At 43.7% G+C, this 26,689-nt stretch overlaps 1 protein-coding gene and 1 pseudogene across 1 annotated transcript in view; one reads left to right on the top strand and one right to left on the bottom strand.

The window, feature by feature from the left end:
* The first annotated feature begins 3,749 nt into the window (after nucleotides 1-3,749).
* Nucleotides 3,750-26,689, top strand: part of Setdb1 (SET domain bifurcated histone lysine methyltransferase 1) — a 39,607-nt gene continuing 16,667 nt past the window's right edge. The window contains exons 1-10 of the mRNA XM_059265856.1: nucleotides 3,750-3,946; nucleotides 4,817-5,085; nucleotides 7,069-7,220; nucleotides 18,436-18,470; nucleotides 20,241-20,340; nucleotides 21,226-21,351; nucleotides 21,514-21,715; nucleotides 22,301-22,374; nucleotides 25,643-25,833; nucleotides 26,022-26,151. Coding sequence (XP_059121839.1) covers nucleotides 4,826-5,085; nucleotides 7,069-7,220; nucleotides 18,436-18,470; nucleotides 20,241-20,340; nucleotides 21,226-21,351; nucleotides 21,514-21,715; nucleotides 22,301-22,374; nucleotides 25,643-25,833; nucleotides 26,022-26,151 — 1,270 coding nt within the window. The 5' untranslated portion in view covers nucleotides 3,750-3,946; nucleotides 4,817-4,825. The remainder of the gene's footprint in view (nucleotides 3,947-4,816; nucleotides 5,086-7,068; nucleotides 7,221-18,435; nucleotides 18,471-20,240; nucleotides 20,341-21,225; nucleotides 21,352-21,513; nucleotides 21,716-22,300; nucleotides 22,375-25,642; nucleotides 25,834-26,021; nucleotides 26,152-26,689) is intronic.
* LOC131912799 (large ribosomal subunit protein uL18-like) lies at nucleotides 10,897-11,974 on the bottom strand (annotated as a pseudogene).

Below are 26,689 nucleotides of genomic sequence, written 5' to 3'. Positions count from 1 at the left end.
CAGGGTCACTGGTCATGGTAGTGCCCTGACCCCCTGCTGCCCAGGAGGACATGCTCTGTCTACTGACAGCCTGGGCACTGGAAATTGGAATCCCCCCCCCCTCACAGGCTCATCCTTTATGCCATGCCACGGAGGTCCAGCCTTACCAACTCTGCAACTGAGAACTCCTAAGCCTGGCGGAGAAGTGACCTGCTTAATCCACTGCCCTCTCTGAGCCTGCAGGTAATGGGGAAGTCCAATGACTTTCTTTTGGACACAGAAGCTACCTATTCTGTTTTGACATCTTACTCAGGTCTTACAGTCCCCTCACCAATTTCTGTCACGAAGGTGGATGTTCGAGGCCAGCCTGGTCTACAGAGTGAGATCCAGGACAGGCACCAAAACTACACAGAGAAACCCTGTCTCAAAAAAAAAAAAAAAAAAAAAGAAAGAAAGAAAAGAAAAGAAATAGAGAAAGGTAAAAGCCCAGAGGCAAAAGATATACAGGACAATTTAAGTTAAGGAAAGCTGGCTAGAAACAAGCCAAGTTAATGCCAGGCGTTCATAAGAAAGTATACGCCTCTGTGTATTTATTTGGGAGCTGGATGGCAGGCCCCCAAAAGAGTCAAAGAATAAAAAACAACCAACAACAGAGTACTACATCTTTCAGGTAAGAGGAAGTAGTCTCAGACACTGGGTGGTATCTTGAGCAAATATGAGACCTCAAAATCTGCCTCCACACTGACACACTTCCTCTAACAAGACCACACCTACTCCAATTTGGCCATACCTCCTAATAGTAGCATGCCCTTTGGGGGCCATTTTCTTTCAAATACCCAAACACAGAAACACACGCGTGTGTGTGTGTGTGTGTGTGTGTGTGTGTGTGTGTGTGTGTGTGTATGTGTGTGTGTGTGTGTAATACATATATATATCAAAGGGCATGGTGGCTCATACCTTTAATCCAGCACGTGGAAAACAGAGACAGATCTTTGTCTGGTCTACAAGTTCCAGGCCAGATAAAATTACATGTTAAGACCCTATATTAAAACCACTATGATAAATCCCAAAGATCTTGAATCTGCTCTCTGTTTCTATGTATCAGCTTCCTTTAGCCTTGCAGGTAGGGTTATGAGAGGGCAGTGGAAGGAGAGGACAGTTTAAGTTGGCAGTTTATCTATTATGCTGTTCTTAGCATTCTCCGAGGGGGAAAAAAAAGGGAGAGGGGAGCTTTTCTGGTCAGCTCTTCACTGAAAGTGCTTGCATTCAAAGATGACTAGGCAGAGAGAAGTAAAGAAAGAAGCAAGAGAAACACACACAAGGTGAAACCCTATGTTGCACCCCCCAAACAAGAAGGAAACCCAGGAAAGATATCTGAACCAAATCCTAAGGAAGAACCAAGGCCTGAATAAAACCAGAGGAGGAAGAACCACAAGAGGAGAAAAAAAAAATCAAAAGAAACTTTTTTTTAGGGGGGGGGGGAGCGGGAGGGTGTCCAGACAGGGTTTCTCTGTGTAACAGTACTGGCTGTTTTGTAGACCAGGCTGGCCTTGAATTCACAGAGATCCTCCTATCTCTGCCTCCTAAGTGTTGGGATTAATGGCATGTGCACCACCACCCGGCTTGAAAAAAACTTCTAAGGAAAGGCTGATCTTGAGGGTCTTAAAGACACAAAACAGGCATTTAAGCAATGAGGCTATATTGAGAGAAGCAGATGAAGCGTCAGATAAGAACCATGAGAAACATAACTTATTGGCAAATCACCTATCACACCAAATAAAATTTAAAAACAACAAAAAACAAGAGCCCCTTTGTATATCACACAGACACACATTAAAGACTTGTGAAGCAATCCTCTTCAAGCTGGTGTAGTACCTATGTTTCAGGAGTGGCTCTGTGCAACATTATTAGCCTCCTGAAATTCATTTAGCCCCCTTTGAAGATACCTTAAAATTTGTGAGCCTGAATGTAGCCATTATGAGACTATTAGTTCTGCTCCTTGAGAGCTACCTATTTTTTCTTTATTTTTTTAAAGATTTATTTATTTATTATGTATACAGCATGTATGATCAGAAGAGGGCACCAGATCTCATTACAGATGGTTGTGAGCCACCATGTGGTTGCTGGGAATTGAACTCAGGACCTCTGGAAGAGCAGTCAGTGCTCTTAACCTCTGAGCCATCTCTCCAGCCCGCCTATTTTTTCTTTATGGTTCTTAGTTGTTCTTTTGCAGAGCTGCCAGATTAAGTCGTGCTGGGATCAAGAAAAATGGGCCTTGGTGGTTCGTGTTCCTGGAGTTGTATCCATGCCAGTGGATGTCCACACGCTCCAGAAGAGAATTTGACATCGCTGCTGCCGTTGTTGCTGTTATAGCAGTGGCGGCCACCGCTGCCACTGTTTCTGGGATTGCCATTTCATAATTGCTTACTACAGCTAGCACAGTGGAGACCCTGGCAGCAAAAGTAGCTACCACAGTTAGTTAATCTTTCATTCTATTGGGCATGATAAATTTAATTCAATAGTTATATATATTTCGATTGGCTTTGAAAGTTATAAATTTATAAACTCAAGTTCCATTTGCTTTTAGGATACCATCTTACAAGGACTCCAATTTGCAGTAAGACTCGTTAAGGAAGGGAATGGTTCAGTTGCCTTTAGCCTACTGGCTAGGGGTGGGTTAGGACCTCTGTTGGTCTTTTCTGTGTCGAACACACAGATTGCAAGCCCAGTGCCACTTTGAGATCTTTGGCAGCAGTTAACTCTGCAGCTCACACACCATTGAGCCTACATGATAATGAGTATTCAGAGATGGGTAATACCTGGGGGGTGCTCACCAACCTAAGAGAGAGCGCCTGTGTGGCTTGGGCAGGTGTCTCCATGACGGGTAAGGTGACCTGCTGACATCCCACACAACCTAAGTCAGAAGCTCATTTTTTAGTAAAAGGGGGGACTGGCCCCCATTTTGGGTAACTGCCTTGTTTGCTGACCTTGACCTTGATATCCTTCCCTATGCTAATTCCCTGCCGGGTTCCACCCTCCTGAATGCTTAAGGGAAGTTCCTTGTCTGTGTATCCTGCATAATGGGCATTAACAGCTTAGATGCAAGATTGTAAAACATAGGTAGCAAACTTCTGCCCTCCAGGGTTCTCCCATTGTGCTGTAAGCCTGTATTTAAGACCTCCTCCCTCCTTCAATAAACGGCATTTGGCATTAAAAAGTAAATAAATAAAATAAAATCTTAACACTGACAAAAATAAAAGAATTCTTGCTAAAAGCTGTAGGCCACAAAGTTGGCCATACTTCACTCTTCATTTGCCCATCCATCTCTCCTGAGTAGAAGCCAGGCCCCTGGAGCTCTTTGAAGAAGTAACAAATGAAACAACCAATGGGAAGTCAACTGCCCTCATGAGTAAAAAAAAAAAAAAAGACTTGTGAAGGACGAAAGACCACATAATCTCGGTGGAATTTTGATTTTTTTTTTTCTGTTTATTTGTAGTTTTCAAACTTCCTGAAATGAACACCCATTAATTTTACTAAGAATAACAGCTTTATAAAAAAAAAAAGTCTTCAAAACAATAAACTATTTTTGGCTGCTAGTTGGGGAGAAGCTTCAGTAAAACATTCCTGACAAGACCCACTAGCCCAACCTTCATTCTCCGGAAGTGCCCCGCTTGACGCATGCGTAATCTTAGTTTCCCACAGCTCGTATCCGGCAGCGCCAAGCTATGAAATTTGACCCCTTCGGGCTACCGTCGCGGGGACCGGAAGGGCCCGCGACATTGCTTCCGGGCCTCCCTTTTGCTTTTCCCCCTCGTCTCCCTCACGCTGTGTCCCCACCCCCGCTGCCTCTCCCATCGTGTTTTGTGTTTGTCGGCGAGGCCGAGCCCTGGAGGCGAAACCTGGGGTCCGTGTGGAGGGACACAGCCCTCGTGGTTGGGAGCCGGAGTTGCGGAGAGGACGGACTGAGGTGGGCTGAGGTGGAGCCGGGATGTTCCTCTGGGAGGTGGCGGCGGTGTAGAGACGCGGCGGGGAGCGGAGCAGGTGGGGCGGGGCCGAGCGGGGCGGGCGGGTCTGAGGCGGCGGCGGCCGCGGGTGGGCGTGAGGCCGGGCGGTGGGGCGCGGGAGCTGCCCCGGGGCCGCCGCGTTCCCTCCGTGGGCCCGGCAGCCGGACCCGCGCGCGTCCTCGGGAGCGTGGATGTCGGTGGTCGCCTTTGCTGCAAGCTCCGCTCGGTCACGTAGGAAAGACCTTGTCTGTCTGTCTGTCTGCCTTGCCTTTCTTTCTCCTCGCCTTGGCTTAAGCTGGGCGTAGAATCGGGGCCGGGTGCAGCTGAGAACCCCTTGGCCTGTGCAGCCATCCCCCTGCCTGCTCGCAGGAGTTCCCTTCTTCCGCAGGGAAGCGAAGTAACGTGAGGAAAGCAGTGAAGGAGCCGAGAGGGAGTTAGTTAACTCGGACCAGCTGTCCCCAGGCGGCCGGGGTACTTCCGATTGGACAGTGTGGAGACAGAGTGGACTTTCTAGTTAACCAGGGACAGGTTAGCTCCCAGAACTACCTTGTAGAGAAGCACTCCTCGGTTTTCTGAAACATTGTTCTGAGTATTCCCTAGTGCATGTTGGTGTTCTCCAAGCCCTCTAAGCTCTTGGTTCTTATCCAGGCCCGTTGGTCTGTATGAGAAGGTGAATTTCCCTAGAAAATCTCCGGATCGCGTTCCGGAGGAGGAAGAGGAGAGAGGACAGACTATGTGAATAAGAGGTCGCAGGATAGGGGTGCGTTTCACTACGAGACTGAAACTGTCTGAGAGCTGAGCTTAGGGTCAGTTTTGTTTCTTGTTCTGCACAGGGCAAAAGCATGTCCTCCCTCCCTGGGTGCATCAGTTTGGACGCAGCACCAGCTGCAGCTGACTCCGAAGACATTGCGGAGCTGCAGCAGGCCGTGGTCGAAGAGCTGGGCATCTCCATGGAGGAACTTCGTCAGTTCATTGATGAAGAACTGGAAAAGATGGACTGTATCCAGCAGCGGAAGAAGCAGCTAGCGGAGTTGGAGACGTGGGTGGTACAGAAAGAGTCTGAGGTGGCTTATGTTGACCAGCTACTTGATGATGCATCCAGGTAAGGACTCATGGAAGCCAAAGTAAATGTCCATTTGCAGGCTTGCTAGGGTGATTGTTGAGGGCAGAGTTGAGTCAGGTGGGACCTTCCACTCCTCAGGGTTTATAGTGCAGAGTGACAGCATACACTTCCCCCTGTGTATATGGTCAGCAGTGGGAGGGTAAAGACTCCAATTCTTTTGTGTTCCTCCTGTACTGAAACTGTTTCCTTAGTAAGATCGCCGGGAAGTGAGGGTTGTGGAGTTGCTGTTTTCTATTTTCCTTTTTTTTTTTTTTTTTTTTTTTTTTTTGGAGGGGGGCAGTATTGTGAGACAGTTTTTTTTTCTGTGTGGCCCTGGCTGTCTTGGAACTCACCCAGTAGACCAAGCTGGCTTCAAACTCACAGAGATCCACCTGCCTCTGCCTCCCAAGTGCTGACATCGAAAGCGTGTGCCATCACCACGCAGCACTGTTTTTCTTTTTGTTGTGAGACAGGATCTCAGTATCTAGCCTTCGCTGGCCTGAAACTTGCAGAGATCTGCCTGCTGCTGCCTCCCAGGTGCTGCAGTAAAGCAGTCCAGCTTTTGTTTGGTTGCTCTGTTAGGGTCTCACCAGTACCAGAGTGTGGCCTGGAATTTGCTTTGTAGCTGAGCATGATCTCGACCCTCTTGATCATCCTGCCATTTTACATCCTGAGTTCTTGGGATGTAGGTGTGGACCAGCATGCCCAATTTATGTTGTGTTTGGGATAGCACCAAGAGCTAAGCAGCAATCATCCTACTGGTTGAGCTACATCCTCAACCTCTCAACTTGCTGTCTTTAACTGTGTAACATTAATAAATTACTAATTCGTCCAGAATATCTGTTTCAGATTGCCACTGCAACTTCAGATAACCAGGTAGATGATGTTAGAGTATTGCACTTAGGGGGAATATTGGATTATTGATGAACTAGTTGAACTGATGCCACTATTTATTTATTTATTTATTTATTTATTTATTTATTTATTCTTTTTTCTCTTCTCTCTCTCTCTCCCTCTCCCTCCCACTCTCTCTCTCTCTCTCTCTCTCTCTCTCTCTCTCTCTCCCTCTCCTCTCTCTCTCTCTCTCTCTCTCTCTCTCTCTCTCTGAGACAAAGTTTCTCTGTGTAGCCTTGTCAATCCTGCCTCTGCCTCCCGAGTGCTGGGAGTAAAGGCATACACCACTGCTGCCCAGCTTATTTATTTTCCTTTTTTAAAAAAATATATTTATTTAACTTTATTTTATGTGGGTTGGTATGAAGATGTCAGACCCCCTGAAACTGGAGTTAGAGACAGTTGTGAGCTGCCATGTGGGTGCTGGGAATTGAACCTGGGTCCTCTGGAAAAATAGCCAGTGCTCTTAACTGCTGAGCCATCTTTTCAGCCCCTATTTTCCTTTTTTTGATTCAGAGTCTCTTTACATAGCTCTGATTTTCTTGGAACTCACTATATAGATGAGGCTGGTTTTCCAAGTCACAGAGATTCACCTGCCTTTGCTCCTGAGATTAAAGGTGAAGTTGTGTGCCAATCTGCCTGGAGAAATTAAGCCACTATTTAATACCCTATTGTTAGTTCCCAAATCCATATAGACAATTAGGGCCAGGTCATCTCACTTCCAGCAGGTGGAAAGATACAACTCTGGCAAGTTGTTTCATGTAATAATTGCTTGGAAACAACATGCTAAGTAGATACTTTGGAACATGTAGGGCAGACAGTCTATACTTAAATATATATAATTTTTTGTTACTGTTTTGTTGTTGCTGTTTTAAAAGTTTGCCACTCTATAGGCCTTGCTGGCCCTGAACTCATTGTATTGTTCAAGCTTACCTCAAATGTGGGCAGTTCTGGTACCTCAAGCTCCTAAGTGCCAGGATTACAGGTGTGAGCTCCTAGGCTTAGCATTTCATAAATGTGTATAAATTCTAATGCTCTAATACCTTACTTTCTCCCTTGACTTTGATCTTTTCTAATGTGTTCCAATATTAGGGCCGTGATTAATTGTGAGTCTTTGGTGAAGGATTTCTACTCTAAGCTGGGACTACAGTATCATGACAGTAGCTCCGAGGATGAAGCTTCCCAGCCCACAGAAATAATTGAGATTCCCGATGAAGATGATGATGTCCTCAGTATTGATTCAGGTAAATGATGAGCTTTAGTTAGAAAATTCTTAGAGTGGGCCTGGCGTGGTGGCATACACTTTTAGTCCCAGCACTCCAGAAGCAGAAGCAGGCAGATGTCTGTGAGTTCAGGACATCAGAGCTAAAAAGTGAGAGCTTGTCTCAAAAAGACCGACAAAGAAAGAAAAAAAGTACGTACGTTAGTTCTTAGAATGGAAACTATAATTCTAGAAGATGAGCAGGTAGTAAATAAGGAAACATATCATCAACAATTCCATTACCAAATTGCCTGGCTTATAATAGAAAAAAGCAAGTGTTATTAGTACCATAATGTTCCCTGTGTGCTATATCCTGACTGCTTCCTTTTCCCGTTTCCGATAAAGTTTATTTCTCTTCTGTTTTGTTCCCATGTGTTTATATGTGGTTTGCCTATGTCTTAATTTCTTTTTCAGTTACTATGATAAAATATTCTGACAAAATCAATTGAAGGGAAAGGAGGATTGTTCTGGTTCACATTTCCAGATCATAGTCCCTCATGGTGGGGGCCCAGTGACAGGAGCCTGAAACATCTGATCACATTGTATCCCAAGTCTGGGACAAAGAGAGAATACCTCATGCTGCTGCTCAGCTAGCTCTTTTCTCTTTATGAAGTCTAGGGAATGATAACCACCCACGGTGGGCAGGTTCTTCCATCTCTACACAATCAGAATAATTCCCCATTGGCTTTCACAGAGTGCATTTCCCAAGTAATTTTAAATTTTGGCCGGGCGGTGATGTCGCAAGCCTTTAATCCCAGCACTCGGGAGGCAGAGGCAGGCAGATCTCTGTGAGTTCGAGGCCAGCTTGGGCCACAGAGTGAGTTCCAGGAAAGGTGCAAAGCTACACAGAGAAACCCTGTCTCAAAAAACCAAAAATAAATAAATAAATAAATTTTGTGAATTTGACATTAATGGTCACAGTATATATGCTCATATGCATGTTTGGGTATGTGGGTACATGTATGTATGTAAGTGTACTTACATGTAGAATTCAGAGGTTTACAGCTTTCTTCCTTCACTTTATTATGGAGTGAGGGTCTCACTGAACCTGGAGCTTGCTAGTTCTAGCTTATGTAGAGTGCCACCTTACAATGTGTCTTTACCTTGTGAGTACTAGGATTCCAGGCTTGGGCTCTGAGGAGCCAAACTGTAGGACTTGGAACTTTTGTGGCAAGCACTTTCTTCATTGAGCCATCTCTCTAGTACTTTTATTTTACGATATGAATGATTTTACTGTATCTGGCTGGTGTAGAACTCATCAAGTAGAGCATTCTAGCCTCAGACTTGTAGCAGTACTTCTGCTTTCTAAGTACTGTGATTACAGACATGGGCCAACACACCAGATTTATTCTGTGGCTTATGGCTTACCTTAATAGGTAAATTTAGCCTTTATTTGGACTCTATAACAGTTGGTTTTGTCTTTTGTTTGCTTTTTGTTTTTTCTTTGTTTGTTTTTTAGCTGTTGTGGGTTTTTTTTTGGAGGGGTGTATGTTTTGTTTTTATTTTTCTCTTAAGTGTGGTGGGTTTGTTTTTTTTTTCTTGTATCGATACTTTGCATACAGGTGTGTATGTCTGCCATGTCTACTATGTGTGTGCCCAGTATCCACAGAGGCAAGAAGAGGACATAGGATCCCCTGAAACTGAGTCTTGTCTGGTTGTCAGCCTCCTTGTGTGTTCTGGGACTCAAACTTGTGTCCTCTGGAAGATCGGCCAGTTCTCCCAATTGCTGAGCCATTTCCCCAGCCTTTTGTTGTTTTTTGAGATAGAGTCTCAACTATGTAGTCCTGGCCGTCCTAGAACTTGCTGCATAGATCAGACTGGCCTCGAACTCAAAATGAAACACCTCCCTTTGCCTCCTGTGTGCTGGGATTTCTGTTATATGGGATTGCGTTGAGGTATTAGTCATGAAACATAAAACATATACATGTGGGGCTGGAGAGATGGCTCAGAGGTTAAGAGCACTGGCTGCTCTTCCAGAAGCCCAGTTCAATTCTCAACAACCACATGGTGGCTCACAACCATCTCTAATGAGATCTGGTGCCCTCTTCTGTCATTCACCAAACATGCAGGCAGAACACTGTGTACATAATAAATAAATAAATAAGTCTTTTTAAAAAACATATACATGTTAACTGTATGATTTGAGTTTTAGTACATTTATGTAGTAATCCAAGCTTAGAAAATTTGTATCACTTCACAATATTCCTTTGGTCTATTTGCCTCACTTTTCATGGTCACCTCTAACAACTACTGATCTTGCCTTCTCCATACTTTTGTCACTTATAGATATAACTAGAAACTTGCAGTGTGTATCCTGTCACTTAGTTTTAATATAAAAATCACTTTAGCATAAAGAACATGGAAATAAAAACCATCATGCAGCTAGATTAACACAGTCCAGATCAAAAGTCTATATATGAATTTCTGTACAGTAGAATAGCCATTTTGAAGCTATGGAGCTTCATTTTGGATTTTACACTTTTGACTGTCAATTATTTTCTTTTGAGACATGGTCTCACTAGTAGCCTTGGTGGCCTAGAAAACAGTATGTACACAAGACTGGCCTTAGAAATTTGCCTACCAGCCTTTAATCCCAGCACTCAGTAGGCAGAGCCAGGGGGATCTCTGTGAGTTCAAGGCCAGCCTGGTCTACAGAGAGAGATCCAGGACAGGCACTAAAACTACACAGAGAAACCCTGTCTTGAAGAACTGAAAAAAGAGAGAGAGAGAAAGAAAGAAATTTGCCTAGCTCTGCCTTCTAAGTGCTGGAATTAAAGGCATGTGCGCTATGCCTGGCCTCAACTATTATATACCTAAGACCACACACATACACTCTCAGTTGTACTTTTGTTAAGGCACACATACACACACAAAACAAAAACTGAAAAATTCATGACAGAGTTCAAAGAAGAAAAAGTTAGCCTTAGCCATTTGTGGTGCTGCTCACCTTTAATCCCAGTACTTAGGAGGCAGAAGGCAGAGGCAGGTGGATCTCTAAGTTCAAGGCCAGCCTGGTCTACGAAGTAAGTTCCAGGATAGCCAGGGCTACACAGAGAAACGCTGTCTTGGAAAGTAAAAAGAAAAAAGAAAGTTAGTTTTATGTCGTCTTCTGTGTCTTTCACCAGCATTCCATTCTTCTCATCACCCAGTGTTACCCTTTCCTGTCCTTTCTACATGCTATGTTGTACCTATATGTACATTTGTTACATATTATATGTGTATGCTACATTGTATACATTATAGTCTAAGGTCCAAATATGAGGAAGAAATGTTTTTCTTTCCTTTCTGAGATTGAGGGACCTCGGTTTTTTTTTTTTTTTTTTTTTTTTGGTTTTTCGAGACAGGGTTTCTCTGTGTAGCTTTGCTCCTCTCCTGGAACTCACTTGGTAGCCCAGGCTGGCCTCGAACTCACAGAGATCCACCTGGCTCTGCCTCCCGAGTGCTGGGATTAAAGGCGTGCGCCACCACCGCCCGGCTTGAGGGACCTCGTTTTATACCCATTCTAAGTCCTTCTATTTTCTTGAAAGCACGTGATTTCATTTTTCTTTAGGGTTGAATAATACTCCGTTTACCAGATTTTCATTATTCATTTCATTTTTTTTTTTTATGCTTGGTCAGTAACTTTGTTTTTATGAAAAAAATCTTAATAGAAAATTCCTTTAGTTTTCAACAGCCTGTTTCTTAGCTCTAAGGAAGCTTGCCCTCTTGAGCATCTCAGTCTTTCTTCTGGGCAACGGACATTTTGGGGTGGTTCCACCTTTTCTTCACTTCTCTTTTAGGCTTCTTCTCATAGTCTGGATTCTCTCGGCTAGCAGCATGAGCTTTCATATGCATCTTCTCCACCATGTCTGGAGTCACGATGCTCTTTATGAACTGAGAAAACTGTTACTTATAAGCATCTTCGTCTTCCTCCATTGGTATGCATGTAGTCTGCAACATTCTGACCCATGCTGTGCCTCTGATGGACTTCACCAAACTTGCTTTCTGAAGCCTACTCAGGGAATGTGTGGTACAGTGAGGGGTAGTCAAGCCTCCATCCACAGCTCCCTTCAGGACCCCAAAAACTTTATTGCCAGTTGTAGTTCAGGCAAGACCTGCATCCAAATAGCAAGTGAAGGCATCAGACTGACCATCAATGCTTTTTACACTGTATTCATCATTAGTCACCTCCACTTGCCCTTCATAGATCTTGTTAAACAGCGTGCGGCAACCTTGGCGGGTTTGAGCCAAGATGAAAAGTGCACCATGCAAATAGACACAGCAGGCAGGCAGCACCATGGCCCGGTGGAAAGTTATGCCATGCAGACAGGGCATCCACATGGAGAGGTTTGTTATTAAAGGGGGAGGGGAGAGGGAAGAGAGAAAAACGGAGGTGCACAGCCTCATGGAAGGAGAGAGGGAGAGAGGAAAGAAGAGAGGAGAGAAGGGGGAGGGGTTTTCTCTTAAAGGGGACTTTACATAAGATGACAGGACGCTGGGTGGGTCCCCAAGGAGCTAGCCAGAATGCTAACATCTTGTCCATGCCAAACCTGTTGAGAAACCTGAGGGCCAGCAGCAGGCCAGTGCAGTAGGCTGCAGCATAATTCATGTGCATATGCTGTGCAGACTATCATATTCCCTTCTATATGGGTATACGCAGTCTGACAGATGACATCTCTGTTAGTTATATCAACTATCATCCTGTATTTGAGTGGGTGTGTTGAGCTTGTTTGTGTCTTAGATCACCAATCCCTCCATTTTCCTAAAAATGTGATTTCATTCTTCTTTAGATTGAATAATACTCCGTTTACATATGCACCAGATTTTCATTGTTCACTCATTCCTTAGTGAATGTTCTTTTGAGACAAGTCCAGGTTGATCTCAAACACACTATGCAGCCATAGCAGGCCTTCCTGCTTCCTCCTCCCAAGTGTTGTAATTATTTTAGGCATGTACCACCATACCTGGCTCTTTTTTATAGTTTTGGTTTGTTTTTGTTTGTTTTTTGAGGCAGAGTTTCTCTGTGTAGCTTTGCACCTTTCCTGGCTCTTGCTCTGTAGACCAGGCTGGCCTCGAACTCACAGAGATCCGCCTGGCTCTGCCTCCCGAGTGCTGGGAATAAAGGCATGCGCCGCCACCACCTGGCTAATTTTTCTTTTCTTTTTTTTCCGAGACAGGGTTTCTCTGTGTAGCTTTGCGCCTTTCCTGGAACTCGCTTTGGAGACCAGGCTGACCTCGAACTCACAGAGATCCGCCTGGCTCTGCCTCCCAAATGCTGGGATTAAAGGCGTGCGCCACCACCGCCCAGCACTAATTTTTATTTTCTAATCCACTGTGTTTAATTAGAGTTGCTTGTGAAAGGGAAAAATTAGTAACCATCTTGAAAGACCTTCCTTCTCCCTTCTTCCTCTAGAGGTATTTGCTGACCAGCGTTTTTTTTGAACTGATCAAAAATTGAACCTATGGGAAAGATAAAGCTGGGACAAAAAGTCTGTGTATCCTAGACTTGGCAAAACAAGATAAAAAGAGTAATGGGCTCAGTTGACCAGAAGTTGAATTTTAGAGAGTGTAGGTCTACAACAATAAATCTGAATGTATCAACAAAAGCAGGACATAGGGAATAGAAATTTATGTCTCTGTAGATACCCTGAACCCTGTTAGCAATTAGCAACCTATGCTTACCTCATCCCTAGCCCCCGAGATATGTAACATATTCTGCATGTGAACCTTTCCTATATAAACCCTTGAAGTGAGTGCTCGGCACCTCCCCTCTTTCCCCTGCTAAAGTGGTGTCTGTCAGGGAGGTCCCTGCCTGGGCCGGAATAAACAAAACCTTTTATTCTTACATTGGAAGTTGGCTCCTTAGTGGTCTTGGGGTTGGGGGCTCACGCGTGGGCATTACACTTGCACATGCGTGAGTGTAGAGTTCTTTACTGGATGGATCATGGGCGACTTACCAGTGGCTACATCCCTGAAGAAAAATTGTTCTCCCTCCCCCAGCAGCCTTTAACTGCCAATAGTTCCTCAGGGAGGGGTGGGGCCTGGTACCCCTCCCCCATCCTTGATGGAATGTTGACTGACTTGATGTTGTGCAGGTCTTGGGTAGGTGACCAGAGCTGCTGAGTTGATGAGTCCCAGAGTCCTCCCTATCACATTCAGAAGACATCCTTTCCTAGCACTTCTCCCCCATCCCACCCCCTTCTGCAATGCACGCTGGGGTGCTTATAGGTGTTCCATTTAGGGCTTAGTCTAAGTGCTTTGACCGGTTTCCAGTCTCTGCATTAACTGCTGCTGCCCACTGCTAAAAGAAGCTCTCTGGCCAGAGTTGAGAGCAGGACTGGGGAAATGGTTCATCCAGTGAAGGTACTTATCATCAAGCCCTCTGACCTGAGTTGGGTCCCCATGATCCAGATGGAAAACACCAGTTCTCTAGAGTTGTCCTACATTTGGGCTCTTTCCAGTTTGGGCTGTTATGAATGATGCTGCTGTGAACATTTTTGATTAAATGTTTTTGTGGGCATTATAATAAATATATGTTTTGCTTATTAGGCAAAATTGCCATGGTTTTTTTAGAGCAGTAATACCAGTTTACATTTTCATCAGTGATGGGGAGATAGCTCAGTGATTAAACATTTGACTGACATACATAACGTTCTCAAAGTTGAAGTATGAGAATTCCAGGCTCCCTATGTTTACCAGTGATTGTTGCTCCTGACAGGATTTGCTTTCTTTTTTTTTTTTTTTTTTTTTTTAATGGAAATAGTGACTCAGAGTTCAGGTAGAAGGATTACGGTAACGAGTCTTTGTCTGTCCTACCAGCCACCTCTCAAATAATGACATAGAGACTTCTTATTATGAAAGCTCAGCCTTAGCTTAGGCTTGTTTCTAACTAGCTCTTACAACTTTAACACATTTCTGTTCATCTACATGCTGCCACGTGGCTTTTACCTCTCCTGCATGTCCTGCTTCCTCTGTGTCCAGCTGAGGACTCCCCCTTTCTTCTTTCCAGAGTGCTCTCTGTCCGGAAGACCTGCCTGTACCTCCAACCTAGCTATTAGGCTTTTAGCGTTGTTGTTTTTTTTTGTTTGTTTTTTTTGTTTTTGTTTTTTGTTTTTTGTTTTTTGTTTTTCGAGACAGAGTTTCTCTGTGTAGCTTTTGCGCCTTTCCTGGAACTCACTTGGTAGTCCAGGCTGGCCTCAAACTCACAGAGATCCGCCTGGCTCTGCCTCCCGAGTGCTGGGATTAAAGGCGTGCGCCACCACCGCCCGTTTTTAGCGTTTTTTTTTTTTTTTTGGTTTTTTTCGAGACAGGGTTTCTCTCTGTAGCTTTGTGCCTTTCCTGGAACTCACTTGGTAGCCCAGGCTGGCCTCGAACTCACAGGGATCCGCCTGGCTCTGCCTCCCGAGTGCTGGGATTAAAGGCGTGCGCCACCACTGCCCGGCTGGGCTTTTAGCTTTTTATTAAACCAATACACAGTGACATATCTGTACACTGTATAATCCAGTATCTCACAACAGATTACTGTGAGTTAAGGTCAGCTTTGATGACATAGTTACAGGATAGCCTTGTTGGCAGAGTGAGGCCATCTCAAAAGCAAAGACAAAATTTGAAAGGTCTACTATTGCCTCGAATATAGAAAGAGTTCTATAATATGACAATGAAAATAATTTTATTTTTAAGGTTTTGGAGGCTGGATATGGTAGTACATGCCCCTTTTCTTAGCACTTGGAAGTTAGAGGTAGTTGAATCTCTTTGAATTTGAGGGCAGCCTAGTCTACATAGCAAGTTCTGAGCCAACCAGGGCTACAAAATGAGACCCTATCTCAAAAATGAGGAGGGTCAAATGCTTTTAATGGATAGTTTCAAGTTTGTTTTGTTTGTTCCGAGACAGGGTCTTTGTAACCCAGACAGGCCTAGAACTTTTTTTTTTCTTTTTTTCTGCAGGCCTAGAACTTAATGTGTTACTAAACATGACTTTTAAATTCTTGATCTTTCTGCCTCTCTATTAAATGCTGAGATTACACGTGTGCTTTCGTAGGTTTATTTATGGTAATAAGTAATAAATACATAAGATTTCTCAGCATCACTCATCATGGGGTGACATGTAAATCAGAACCACTTTTTAACTGTATTACATGCCTGTAAAACCAGCACTCAGGAAGTGACACCATAAAGATCATGGGGTCAAGGTCAGCTTCCTCTTACATAGTAAATACCAGGCCAGCCTGGTGGTGTTTGACTCTCTTGTTGGACTTTCTTTGGACTGCCAGCCCCAAAATAATGTCACAGAGACTTATTATTAATTATGAAAGGTTGGCCTTTAGCTTAGGCTTGTTCCCAAGCAGCTCTTATAACTTAACCTGTTTCTATTAGTCTACGTTCTGCCACATAGTTCTTTATCTCTCCTCCATTCTGTATGTCCGACTCACTCCATGTCTTGTTGGCATCTTATGTCCACCTGAATTCTAACCCTGAGTTCCTCTCTCTCCCTGGAAGCCCTGCCTATTTTCTCCTGCCTACCTAGTGGCCATTCAGCTCTATTAAACCAATCACAATGATATAGCTTCACACAGTGTAAACAAATATCATGTAACCTGGGCTACATGAAGACCCACTCTCAAAAAACAAAAAGGCATACAAATGTTTATTTTAGCATTATTCATGACTGCTAAACTGTAGAAACAGATGGGTTGAGGAAAGATTCAACCAAATACATGGTGTCTCCTTACAGTGGGGTACTGCTATTCAGCTGTACAACTGTACGGACATGTTCTACAACAGACGGACCTGTGTAGACCACAGATGTTATATGACTCATTTATATGAAATGTCCAAAACAGGCAAATCCATAGAGACAGACTACATGTAGATTTCTGGTTGCCTGGGTTTAGGAAAGTGGAGGGAAAGGAATGATGGGTAATGAGCATGGAGTTTCTTTTTGGACTGATGAAAATGTTCTTTTTTTTTTTTTTTTGGTTTTTCGAGACAGGGTTTCTCTGTGTAGCTTTGCGCCTTTCCTGGAACTCACTTGGTAGCCCAGGCTGGCCTCGAACTCACAGGGATCCGCCTGGCTCTGCCTCCCGAGTGCTGGGATTAAAGGCGTGCGCCACCACTGCCCGGCTGAAAATGTTCTTAAAGTAAGTGCAACATGATAGTGTCACAGTCTAATCAATGGACTAAAATTCACTGAACTCCATGCACATGGATTGTACCTAAATTAAGAATTTGTTTTTTGTTTTTGTTTTTCCAGACAAGGTTTCTCTGTGTAACAACCTTAGCTGTACTAGAACTTGCTTTGTAGCCCAGGCTGGCCTCAAACTCAAAGAGGTTTCCTGCCTCTGCTTCCCGAGCACCAGGATTAAAGGAATGCACCACCACCTGCCAAGAATTTTTATTTTATTAATTAATTAATTTATTTATTTATTTATTTATTTATTTATTTATTTATTTATTTATTTGAGCTGAGGACCAAACCCAGGGCCTTGCGCTTGCTAGGCAAGCACTCTACCACTGAGCTAAATCCCCAACCCCAAGAATTTTTTGAAGTAAGTGAACTTTAGAATGTCTTTCCTTAGATAAAATAGCCACATTTCATGTAAACTAAGTAGCCTGGTGTTAATGGGGTGGACAGTGTAAGTGTGGGACTTTATGTTATCATCAGTAGTTCTCTTGCATAGTGCTTCTAGGAAATGAGCATTTGCTCAAGTTCATTAGCCTCATCTTGTTTTTAAGTTGTGTGAATAATTCATAAATAATTGCTATAAAAATTCAAATAGGCTGCCAGATAGTGGTGGTACACACCTTTAATCCCAGCACTCAGGAGGCAGAGGCAGGCAGATCGCTGTGAGTTCTAGGCTAGCCTGGTCTAAGTTCCAGGACAGCCAGGGCTACACAGAGAAACCCTGTCTCAAAAAACCAAAAAAAGAAAAAAAGAAAGACAGAGAGAGAAAGAAAGAAAGAAATTCAAATAGATGGTGAATACCTTAAGTGTTATAGACTACCTCAGTACTTCATCTAGAAGTAAGCACTGGCAGGCATTTACTATTTTTATTTCCAGATCTGCTTCACTACCCTCTGTCCCCAGTACTGGGAATTGAGCCTAGGAACTCATATATGTTACCAGAAAATGTGACCCCACCTGCCTTATGCTTATTTGTTTGGTTGGTTTGGGGCTTTAAAAATTTGGTTTTGTAGGGTTGGAGAGATGGCTCATCAGTTAAGAGCACTGACTGCTCTTCCAGGGGTCCTGAGTTCAATTCCCAGCATCCACGTGGTGGCTCACAACCATCTTTAATGAGATCTGGTGTCACCTTCTGATATGAAGGCATACATGCAGACAGAACACTGTATACAAAATAAATCTTTTAAAAAAATGTTTTTTTAAATGTTAGTTTTGCTCTTTAGAGATTTTTTTTTATTATTTTTTAATTATATGTTTTAAAAAATGTCTGTCTGTGTGTGGGAATGTGTAAGTATAACTGGACTCAGCTCAGAAGAGGACACCAGATCCTCTGAGATGCAGTGACAAGAAGTTGTAAGCTGCTGACATGGCTACTAGAAACCGAACCTGGGTCCTGTAAAAGCCCTTTTAGCCACTGAGCCCTCTTTCTAGTCCTTGGCCTTTGATCTTGGTTGGTGTGCAACTCACTGTATAAACTAGCCTGGCCTAAATATTTCATTATATTCCTGCCCTACCTCACTTTTTATTTTGAGACAGGATCTAAATTGCCCAGGCTGGCCTAGTTCTTGTTCTGTAGCCACAGCAGGTGCCATGCTCCTGTCTCAATCTCTCAAGTAGCTGGGTTCAGAGGTTTTGACACCAGGCCCTGCTTTCCATCAATATTTTGGTAAATGTATTTTTTTAGAGCATATTGTTTTCCTTATTGGTGTTGGGTATTGAACCCAGGGCCTTAGGCATGCTATGCAAGCATTCTACCATTGAGCTACATCTCCAGACTTGTTTGTTTTGTTTTGTTGAGACTGGGTCCCTCTGTGTAGCATTGGTTGTCCTGGAACTCAGTCTGTAAACCAGCCTGGCCTTGAACTCTAGAGATCCACCTGCCTCTATTGGGACTAAAGATGTTATCCACCACCACCCAGCCATCCCAGACTTTATAAATAATGTTTTCCTACTTATAATTTGAGTTCATTCAATTATTGCTTCATTGAAAATTCTAGTACTTATATCTGTATACTCATAAAGTTCTTTTCTTCCATAGGTGATGCTGGGAGCAGAACTCCAAAAGACCAGAAGGTTAGTTGGGTTGGCTGTAAAAAGTTAAGAAACATGAAATTGGGCTGAAGGGGTATCTCAATGCTTAAAGAGAGCAGACTGCTCTTGCAGAGGACTTGAGTTCATTTCCAGTACCATGTTGGGAGGCTTTGAGCTGCCTGTAACCTAACTATAAGGGAGCCAATACCCTCTTCTGGATTCTGCAGGCACCTATATACAAGTGACACTGACTTACACAGACGTACATAAAACACAAAGTCAGGCCTGGTACCACACACTTTTAATCCCAACACTGGGGTAGCAGAGGCAGGTGAATCTCGGAAATCAAGGCCAGCTTGGTCTACATAGTGAGTTCCCGGACAGCTAGAGCTGTGTAGAGAGACCCTGTCTTAAAAAAAAAAAAAAACAAAATAGGCGGTGGTGATGCACTCCTTTAATCCCAGCACTCGGGAGGCAGAGGCAGACGAGTTTCTGTGAGTTCGAGGCCAGGCTGGTCTCCAAAGTGAGTTCTAGGAAAGGCGCAAAGCTACACAGAGAAACCCTGTCTCGAAAAACAAAACAAAAAACAAAAAACAAAAACCCTAAAAACAATAAATTTGTCTGAGCATGGTGGCACACACCTTTAATCTCAGCTCTAGGAAGGCAGAGGCCAGTAGAGAGGTAGATCTCAGTGGATTTGAGGCCACCCTGATTTACATAGGGATTTCCAGACTAGTTAGAGCTACAAAAACTTTAGTAATTATAATAATAATAATAATAATAATAATAATAAATCTATGGCTAGAATTGTGGCTCTAAGAGCACTCACTGTTCTTGCAGAGGACCTGGGTTCAGTTCTCAGCACCCACATGATCTCTTATAACCATCCATAACTCCAGTTTCAGGGAATCTAATGTCCTGACTTCAGCAAGCACATAAGTGATACACATAAATACAGGCAAATACACACTTGTACTCATAAGTAAATCTAAGATTTTTTAAATTATCCAAAAATTCAGTTACTTGTTTAAAAGAATACATATGAATTTGGTAGGCTGTAAATGTTGGTCATTTGGTACACTGCTTGCCTAGCATGCAGCAAGCCTTGGGTTCAGTTCCAGTACTACACCATTAGATTAGTGGTGGTGCATGCCTATAATCCCATACTGATGAGACAGAGGCAGAAAGATCAGAAGTTCAAGGTCATCATCAGCTCCTTAATAAGTTCGTGGCAGGCCTGGAATGTAGATGACACTATCTCCCCCGCCCCCAGATGGTTTCTCTGTTTCGCCCTGGCTGTTCTGGAACTCGATCTGTATAGACCAGGCTGGCCTCAACTCAGATCTGCCTGCCTCTAACTCCTAAGTGCTGGGATTAAAGGTGTACACCACCACCACCCAGCTCAGATGACCCTATCTTTAAAAAAAAAAAAGTAGAAGAAGCTTTTGAAAGTGGGAATAAAGTTTGGCCTGAGCATACAGTCAGTTTCAATGTATTCACATATTGTAAGCCCCATTAGTTACAGTCTTCTTGTGGATATTGCAAAAAATGCAGAAAAATTGAGAAGTTTTCTCTCCCTCCAAATATAATTGAATCTCTTTTGGTTGTTGAAGACAAGTTCTTCACAAATAGTATTCTTTTTCCTGTTTATTTATTTTATTTTATTTTGCAGCATTAGGGATGTGAACCAGGGGTCCCTGCACATGTTAGGCAAGTGCTGTCTCACTAAGTCCCTGGCCTTCTCATTGTGTCTTAACTCCTGATAACTGATAACTGCATCCTCCTCCCCTCACCCCTTCCATTTTCGTACAGCTCCGTGAAGCTATGGCTGCTTTAAGAAAATCAGCTCAGGATGTCCAGAAGTTCATGGATGCTGTCAACAAGAAAAGCAGTTCCCAGGATCTACATAAAGGTTAGTGTTGAGGGTTAGCTACATAAATAAGAGGCGCGTTCTTTCTGAAATGTTACTGACAATCAGCTTTGCGTCTCAAAATCCTGTTCTAATTGTCAGTTTCTTTTAATATTTTTTTAAATATTTATTTATTATGTATACAGTATTCTGCTTGTATGTATGCCTGCACACTAGAAGAAGGCCCCAGATCTCATTACAGATGGTTGTGAGCCACCATGTGGTTGCTGGGAATTGAACTCAGGACCTCTGGAAGAGCAGTCAGTGCTCTTAACCTCTGAGCCATCTCTCCAGCCCCATTCTTTTAATATTATTTTTATGTCCACAGTCAGTCTGAGATTGTTTGATGTGGTGGCTCAGGATGTTAACTGTTGCTGTTGCTGTTAGTAAGGAGTTAGGGATAGCTGGTTGTGGTGGAACATGCTGGTAGTGTGTGCCGAAGGGAACTTCGGGAGGTTCTGTATTTAATGTTCTGTTTCTCCGTTAGCATAAACAATTGTGTCTTGTGTTTCTGCCTTTTTCCAAGAGTGCAGCAAAAGTGGCTAATGGTCACAGAATACTTTGGTTTCCTTTATTCCTATACTACCTTCTTTGTTTGTGATAGTGTCTTCTATATCCCAGGCTGGACTTGAGCTGTGTATTTTGCTGAGGATGACCTTAAACATGTGATCCTCCTGCCTTCTCTACCTGAGTACTTGGGATTTTAGGCCTGACATACTATGCCAGGTGTTTGCAGTACTTAGTTTGAAATTCAGGGCTTTGTGCATGCTAGGGTAAGCACTCCACCAGCTGAGCTACATGCCCATCCTACCCTACTGCCCTCTTGAACTTTCCTTTCTCTAGCCTATGACATCACTATTTATAACAACTCCGTGTGTCTGTCTATAGGAACCTTGGGTCAGATGTCTGGAGAACTGAGCAAAGATGGGGACCTGGTAGTCAGCATGCGGATTCTGGGCAAGAAGAGGACTAAGACATGGCACAAGGGCACCCTTATTGCCATCCAGACTGTTGGTATGTTCAAGCTAGAGGAAGGCCTAAGGAAAGGTAGCCTGTAGGTCTCCATTGCTGATTCTTTCCCCAAAGCCTTTCCTTTTGTCTCCTACATCACAGCCAGGACTTAGAGTTGTGTCGTGGATATTTGTTTTGTTTTAATTTTGTTTGTCTTTTACCCAGGTCTAGGAAAGAAGTACAAAGTGAAATTTGACAACAAAGGAAAGAGTCTGCTGTCTGGCAACCATATTGCCTATGATTACCACCCTCCTGCTGACAAGCTGTTTGTGGGGAGTCGAGTGGTGGCCAAATACAAAGATGGAAATCAGGTCTGGCTGTACGCTGGCATTGTAGCTGAGACCCCCAACGTCAAGAACAAGCTCAGGTACCTGGACAGGATGGCAGACTGTAAGGGAATAGGAGCTGGGAGCACAGTGCCCAGCTGTTGATGCCATGGCCAAGATTTCCTGGATCGATCTCTGTAGACCAGGCTGGCCTCGAACTCACAGAGATCTGCCTGCCTCTACCTCCCGAGTGCTGGGATTAAAGGCGTGCGCCACCACCACCCGGCTGCCATCACACTTCTTAACGTATTCTAGATTAGTCTCAAATTCACAAGCCTCTGCCTCTGTCTCTGTCTCTTGAGTGCTGGGATTGGAGAAATGTATCATATGCAATTCTGGCTGGCCTGGAACTCACTATGTAGACAGTCTGGCCTGGAATTTATAAGAATCCTCTTGCTTCTACCTCCTTAGTGCTGAGATTAAAGGTGTGTGCCACCATGCCCAGAAGAACAACTGTATTGCAGAAAACGGGTGATGCTTGGTTGGTATAAGGGAAAGTCTGTGGGTGGAAATAAAAGCAGACTTCAATGGTCTGTGATTCAGAGAATAAAAGTATGAAAAAATAGTCTGTGTGATAAAATATCCTATAACCCCCCCCCAATCTTTTTCGTTTCTCTCCTCTGCAGGTTTCTGATTTTCTTTGATGATGGGTATGCCTCCTATGTCACTCAGTCAGAGCTGTATCCCATTTGCCGACCACGTAAGTGACCCTGAACTCTACTCTGTCTTTCTTTTTTTTTTTTTTTTTTTTTTTTTTTTGGTTTTTCGAGACAGGGTTTCTCTGTGTAGCTTTGTGCCTTTCCTGGGACTCACTTGGTAGTCCAGGCTGGCCTTGAACTCACAGAGATCCGCCTGGCTCTGCCTCCCAAGTGCTGGGATTACTCTGTCTTTCTTAAGATGGTGTAGCACGAACCTTAAAAGGTCTTACTAATAAAAACAAACCCAGAGCCAGTTACTGGGGTGAATGCTGGAAGATCAGAGAAGCAGAACAAGCCACAGCCACCTCACCTGGCCAATTCCTCAGCTGTTCCTGTTTCCTCAGACTGGAAGCCTCTGAGTCCTCATCCAAATGGATCTCAGCTGAACTGCTGCTAAAAGCCTAAAAGGCTCTAGTTCCTAGTCCTCACACCTTATATACCTTTCTGTTTCCTGCCATCACTTCTTGGGATTAAAGGCATGAGTCACCATGCCTGACTTGTTTCCAATGTGGCTTTGAACTCACAGAAATCCAGACGGATCTCTGCCTCCTGAATGCTAGGATTAACGGCCTGTGCAACCACTGCCTAAACCTATGTTTAATATAGTGGCTCTTCTGTTCTCTGACCCCAGATCAGTTTATTCAGGTGCACAATATATCAACCACAAGATGTTGAAAAGCCTGAATTTTGTTTTGGTGTTGCAGTTTGTTTGCAGTTATAGCATTGTTGGCTACCTTATAGATAGTTCTTTGTAGCCAGAGTGGGCACTAGTAGATTCTGACTGGTACTAGCATCTGATGGAAGAGCTTGATTTCATTTCTAAGGCACTTAGGTGTAAAGAAGGCTGCTCTCATGTTTTCACATAGAACATATGTTAGTGCTGCCTGCATAGTGCTTCCTATAGAAGCTGTGCGTGCACATATGCCCAGGCCAGAGGTCCACTGTGAGGGCTACTTCTCAGGTGCTGTTTACCTTCTTGTGGGAGTGTTTTGCTTGCTTGTATATGTCTATGTGCATTTGAATCCTCTGGGGCTGGAGTTAGAGCTGGTTCTGAGCTGTCATGTGAGTGCTACAAGTGCACATGCCCATGGCCAGCTTGTTTATGTATATTCTGGGGTCCAGTTCAGATCTTCATGGTTGTAAAGTAGGCATGTTACCAACTGTGCTCTCTCTCCTGCCTTCATGACTGCTTTTTTGAGGCAAGGTTTCTCTGTGTCGTCCTGGTTGTCCTAGAACTGTCTATGTTAGACTAGGCTAGCCTTGAACCTACAACAGTCCACCTGCCTCTCCCTCTCACACTGATTATTTTTCATCTCTCTGTGTGTTGTGCCTGTGCACTCATCCATTGTGTGAAGACGTCCTCTTTCTTCTATTCCTCTCTTCCTGATTGCCTTGAAATAAGATCTCTCACGGAAACAGAAACTCACCATTTTGGTTAGGTTGGCTGGCCAGAGAACTCCCAGGATATACCTGTATCTAATCCCTAAAGCTGGAGTTACAGGCATCCATGACTTTTTCACATGGGTGTTAAGGAGTCATTCAAGTCCACACACTTGCATAGCAAAAGTTCTTACCCACGGAGCTATTTCCACAGACCCACAATTGGTTTTAATTGCAGAAGAATCAATTTCTGCTAATCTTTGTTAACATGGAAATTAACATATTCCAGAGTCTTTTTGGTTTTGAGTTTTTAAATTTTATGTTTGCATGTTCATATGTGTTTGGGCATGTTTGTAGGCCAAAGTTGACATTGGATGCCTTCCATAATTGCTATCTACTTTGCTTATTGTTTATTGAGGCATGGTTATTGGTTAAACCTGGAGCTTGCCAACTCCAGCTAGCCAGGTTGCCTTGAGGATATTCTGTTTCTGCCTCCTGACTGTTAGGATTATAGGCAATCACCACACTGGCTCAGCTTTTACATGGATTCTATGAATCTGAACTCTGATCATGAACTTGGCATGACAAGTGCTTTATTTACTGAGCTATGTCTCCTGTAGTCCAAGCTGGCTTTGAATTCCCTGTAGAGCCAAGGCTGTTCTTAAACTTCTAATCCTCCTGCCTCCATCTCCCACATGCTGGGATTATAGGTTCATGCTACCATTCATGGCTATATTTTGTGTTTGTATTTGTGTGTGTGTGTGTGTGTGTGTGTGTGTGTGTGTGTATGTGTTTGTATGTTTGTTTGCTTATACATATGTGTGTGTGTAAGCCAGAAGTTAATGTTGGGTGTCTTATTACATCTTTTTCACTTTATGTCTTGAGACAGGGTGTCCCACTGAACTCCTGACCAGTTGGCTTGGTTAGCCTTGCTGGCTGGCTGGTGGGTAGGTGGGCCATCATACTCCTTGGATCTTCCCCCAGCAGTGCTAGGGTTGCAGGTGTGTGCTATGACACCTAGCCTATGTGGGTTCTGAGTGTCTGAGTTAGGCTGGAGGATGGCTCAGCAGTTAAGAGTATACTTGATGCTCTAGCAGAGGACCCAAGTTCAGTCCCCCAGCACTCATATTATGTAGCTCAAAGCTGTCTAACTTGAATTCCAGACATTTTTGGAGACGCATATATGTGATGCACAGAAATACATGCAGGCAAAACACTTATACCTAAAATAAAAATAATCTTTAAAAGAAGTAAGATTTTAGGGGAATAAAAAAAGGAAACGGAGCCGGGAGGTGGTGGCGCACGCCTTTAATCCCAGCACTCGGGAGGCAGAGGCAGGCGGATCTCTGTGAGTTCGAGGCCAGCCTGGGCTACCAAGTGAGTTCCAGGAAAGGCGCAAAGCTACACGGAGAAACCCTGTCTCGAAAAAAACCAAAAAAAAAAAAAAAAAGGAAACGGTAGGATGTACCATAGCTTAGTGGTGGTGAGCTCTTGCTTTGCATATGGAAGGCTCTAGCCTTGTTCACCAACACTTACATGAAAAAGCAAAGATACTGATGTAGTGAGACCCTGCCTCAAAAAAGAGGAAAAGACTGATTGTTTATTTCATAATAGTTACATCAACCATTTAGTAGGAATCACCATTTGTTTTATACAAATCACTTAGATTTGTATATGGCTTAGTTTAGTATTTACTTACTTTGTGTATGCATTTGCACATTAGACTCCATACTTAAGATGTTCTTGGTTTTGTTTTTTTCTCTTGAAGTTATGATTTCATTTTTTTTTTCTCTTTCAACTTTAAAAGTGCCCAATAGTTCTTTGTCAGCCATTCTTTCCTTTCAAGACATGTCCTTCCTGCCCTCAGCTCTGCTTTTTTCCTTTGTCTAGTAAAAAAGACTTGGGAGGACATAGAAGACAGCTCCTGCCGAGATTTCATAGAGGAATATATCACCGCCTATCCAAACCGCCCCATGGTACTTCTCAAGAGTGGCCAGCTTATCAAGACGGAGTGGGAAGGCACATGGTGGAAGTCTCGAGTTGAAGAGGTGGATGGCAGCCTAGTCAGGATCCTCTTTCTGGTAATGTTCTTCCAAAGAAGGGTTTGGGGCAAGATTATGGCACCGGTGCCAGTGAGATGGTTCATTGGGTAAAGGCACTTGCTGCCAACCCTGATGGTCAGAGGTGACACAGGGTGTATATTCGCCACAAGAGACAGGATTGATTCTAACCTTGGACCTGTGTCCTTGCCTTTTCACCCTGTCTCCAGGATGACAAAAGATGTGAGTGGATCTACCGAGGCTCTACACGCCTGGAACCCATGTTCAGTATGAAGACATCATCAGCGTCTGCATTGGAGAAGAAGCAAGGGGGACCATTCAGAACCCGTCCTAATATGGGTATGTCCTAAAAGATACCTAGGGAAGGGAAGGGACTGGGCCGACAGCAAAGAAGTGTAGTGAGTCTTTGTCTGTCCCACCAGCAGCTCTCAAATAATGACATGGAGACTTACTATTAATTATGAAAGCTTGACCTTTAGCTTAGGCTTGTCTCAATGAGCCCTTACAACTTAAATTAACCCATATTTTTAAATCTATGTTCTTGCCATGTGGCATTAGCTCTCTTCCATCTTTCACCTCCCATTTCCTCTGTGTCTGGCTGGCGACTCCATTTCTTCTTCCCAGCATCCTCTCTGTCTCCAGAAGTCCCACCTAACCTCTTCCTGCCTAACTATTGGCCATCCAGCTCTTTATTAAACCAATCAGAAGGCACCTTGGCAAAGATACATCTTTACAGTGTAAACAAATATTCTGCAACAAAGAAGATTACATATGGTAGCTGTCATTTTATTTACCAAAACAGTACTGCTAACTCACTGGATAGAGAGATGTGTCCAGAACATTTCCATTAGTGGTGATGGATTTGTGGAGCGGTCTC

This window comes from Peromyscus eremicus, chromosome 6 (genome assembly GCF_949786415.1).
Source record: "Peromyscus eremicus chromosome 6, PerEre_H2_v1, whole genome shotgun sequence".
Taxonomy (NCBI): Eukaryota; Metazoa; Chordata; class Mammalia; order Rodentia; family Cricetidae; genus Peromyscus; species Peromyscus eremicus.
Note: the sequence above shows the minus strand (reverse complement) of the source record. Positions and strands in the feature narration are given on the sequence as shown.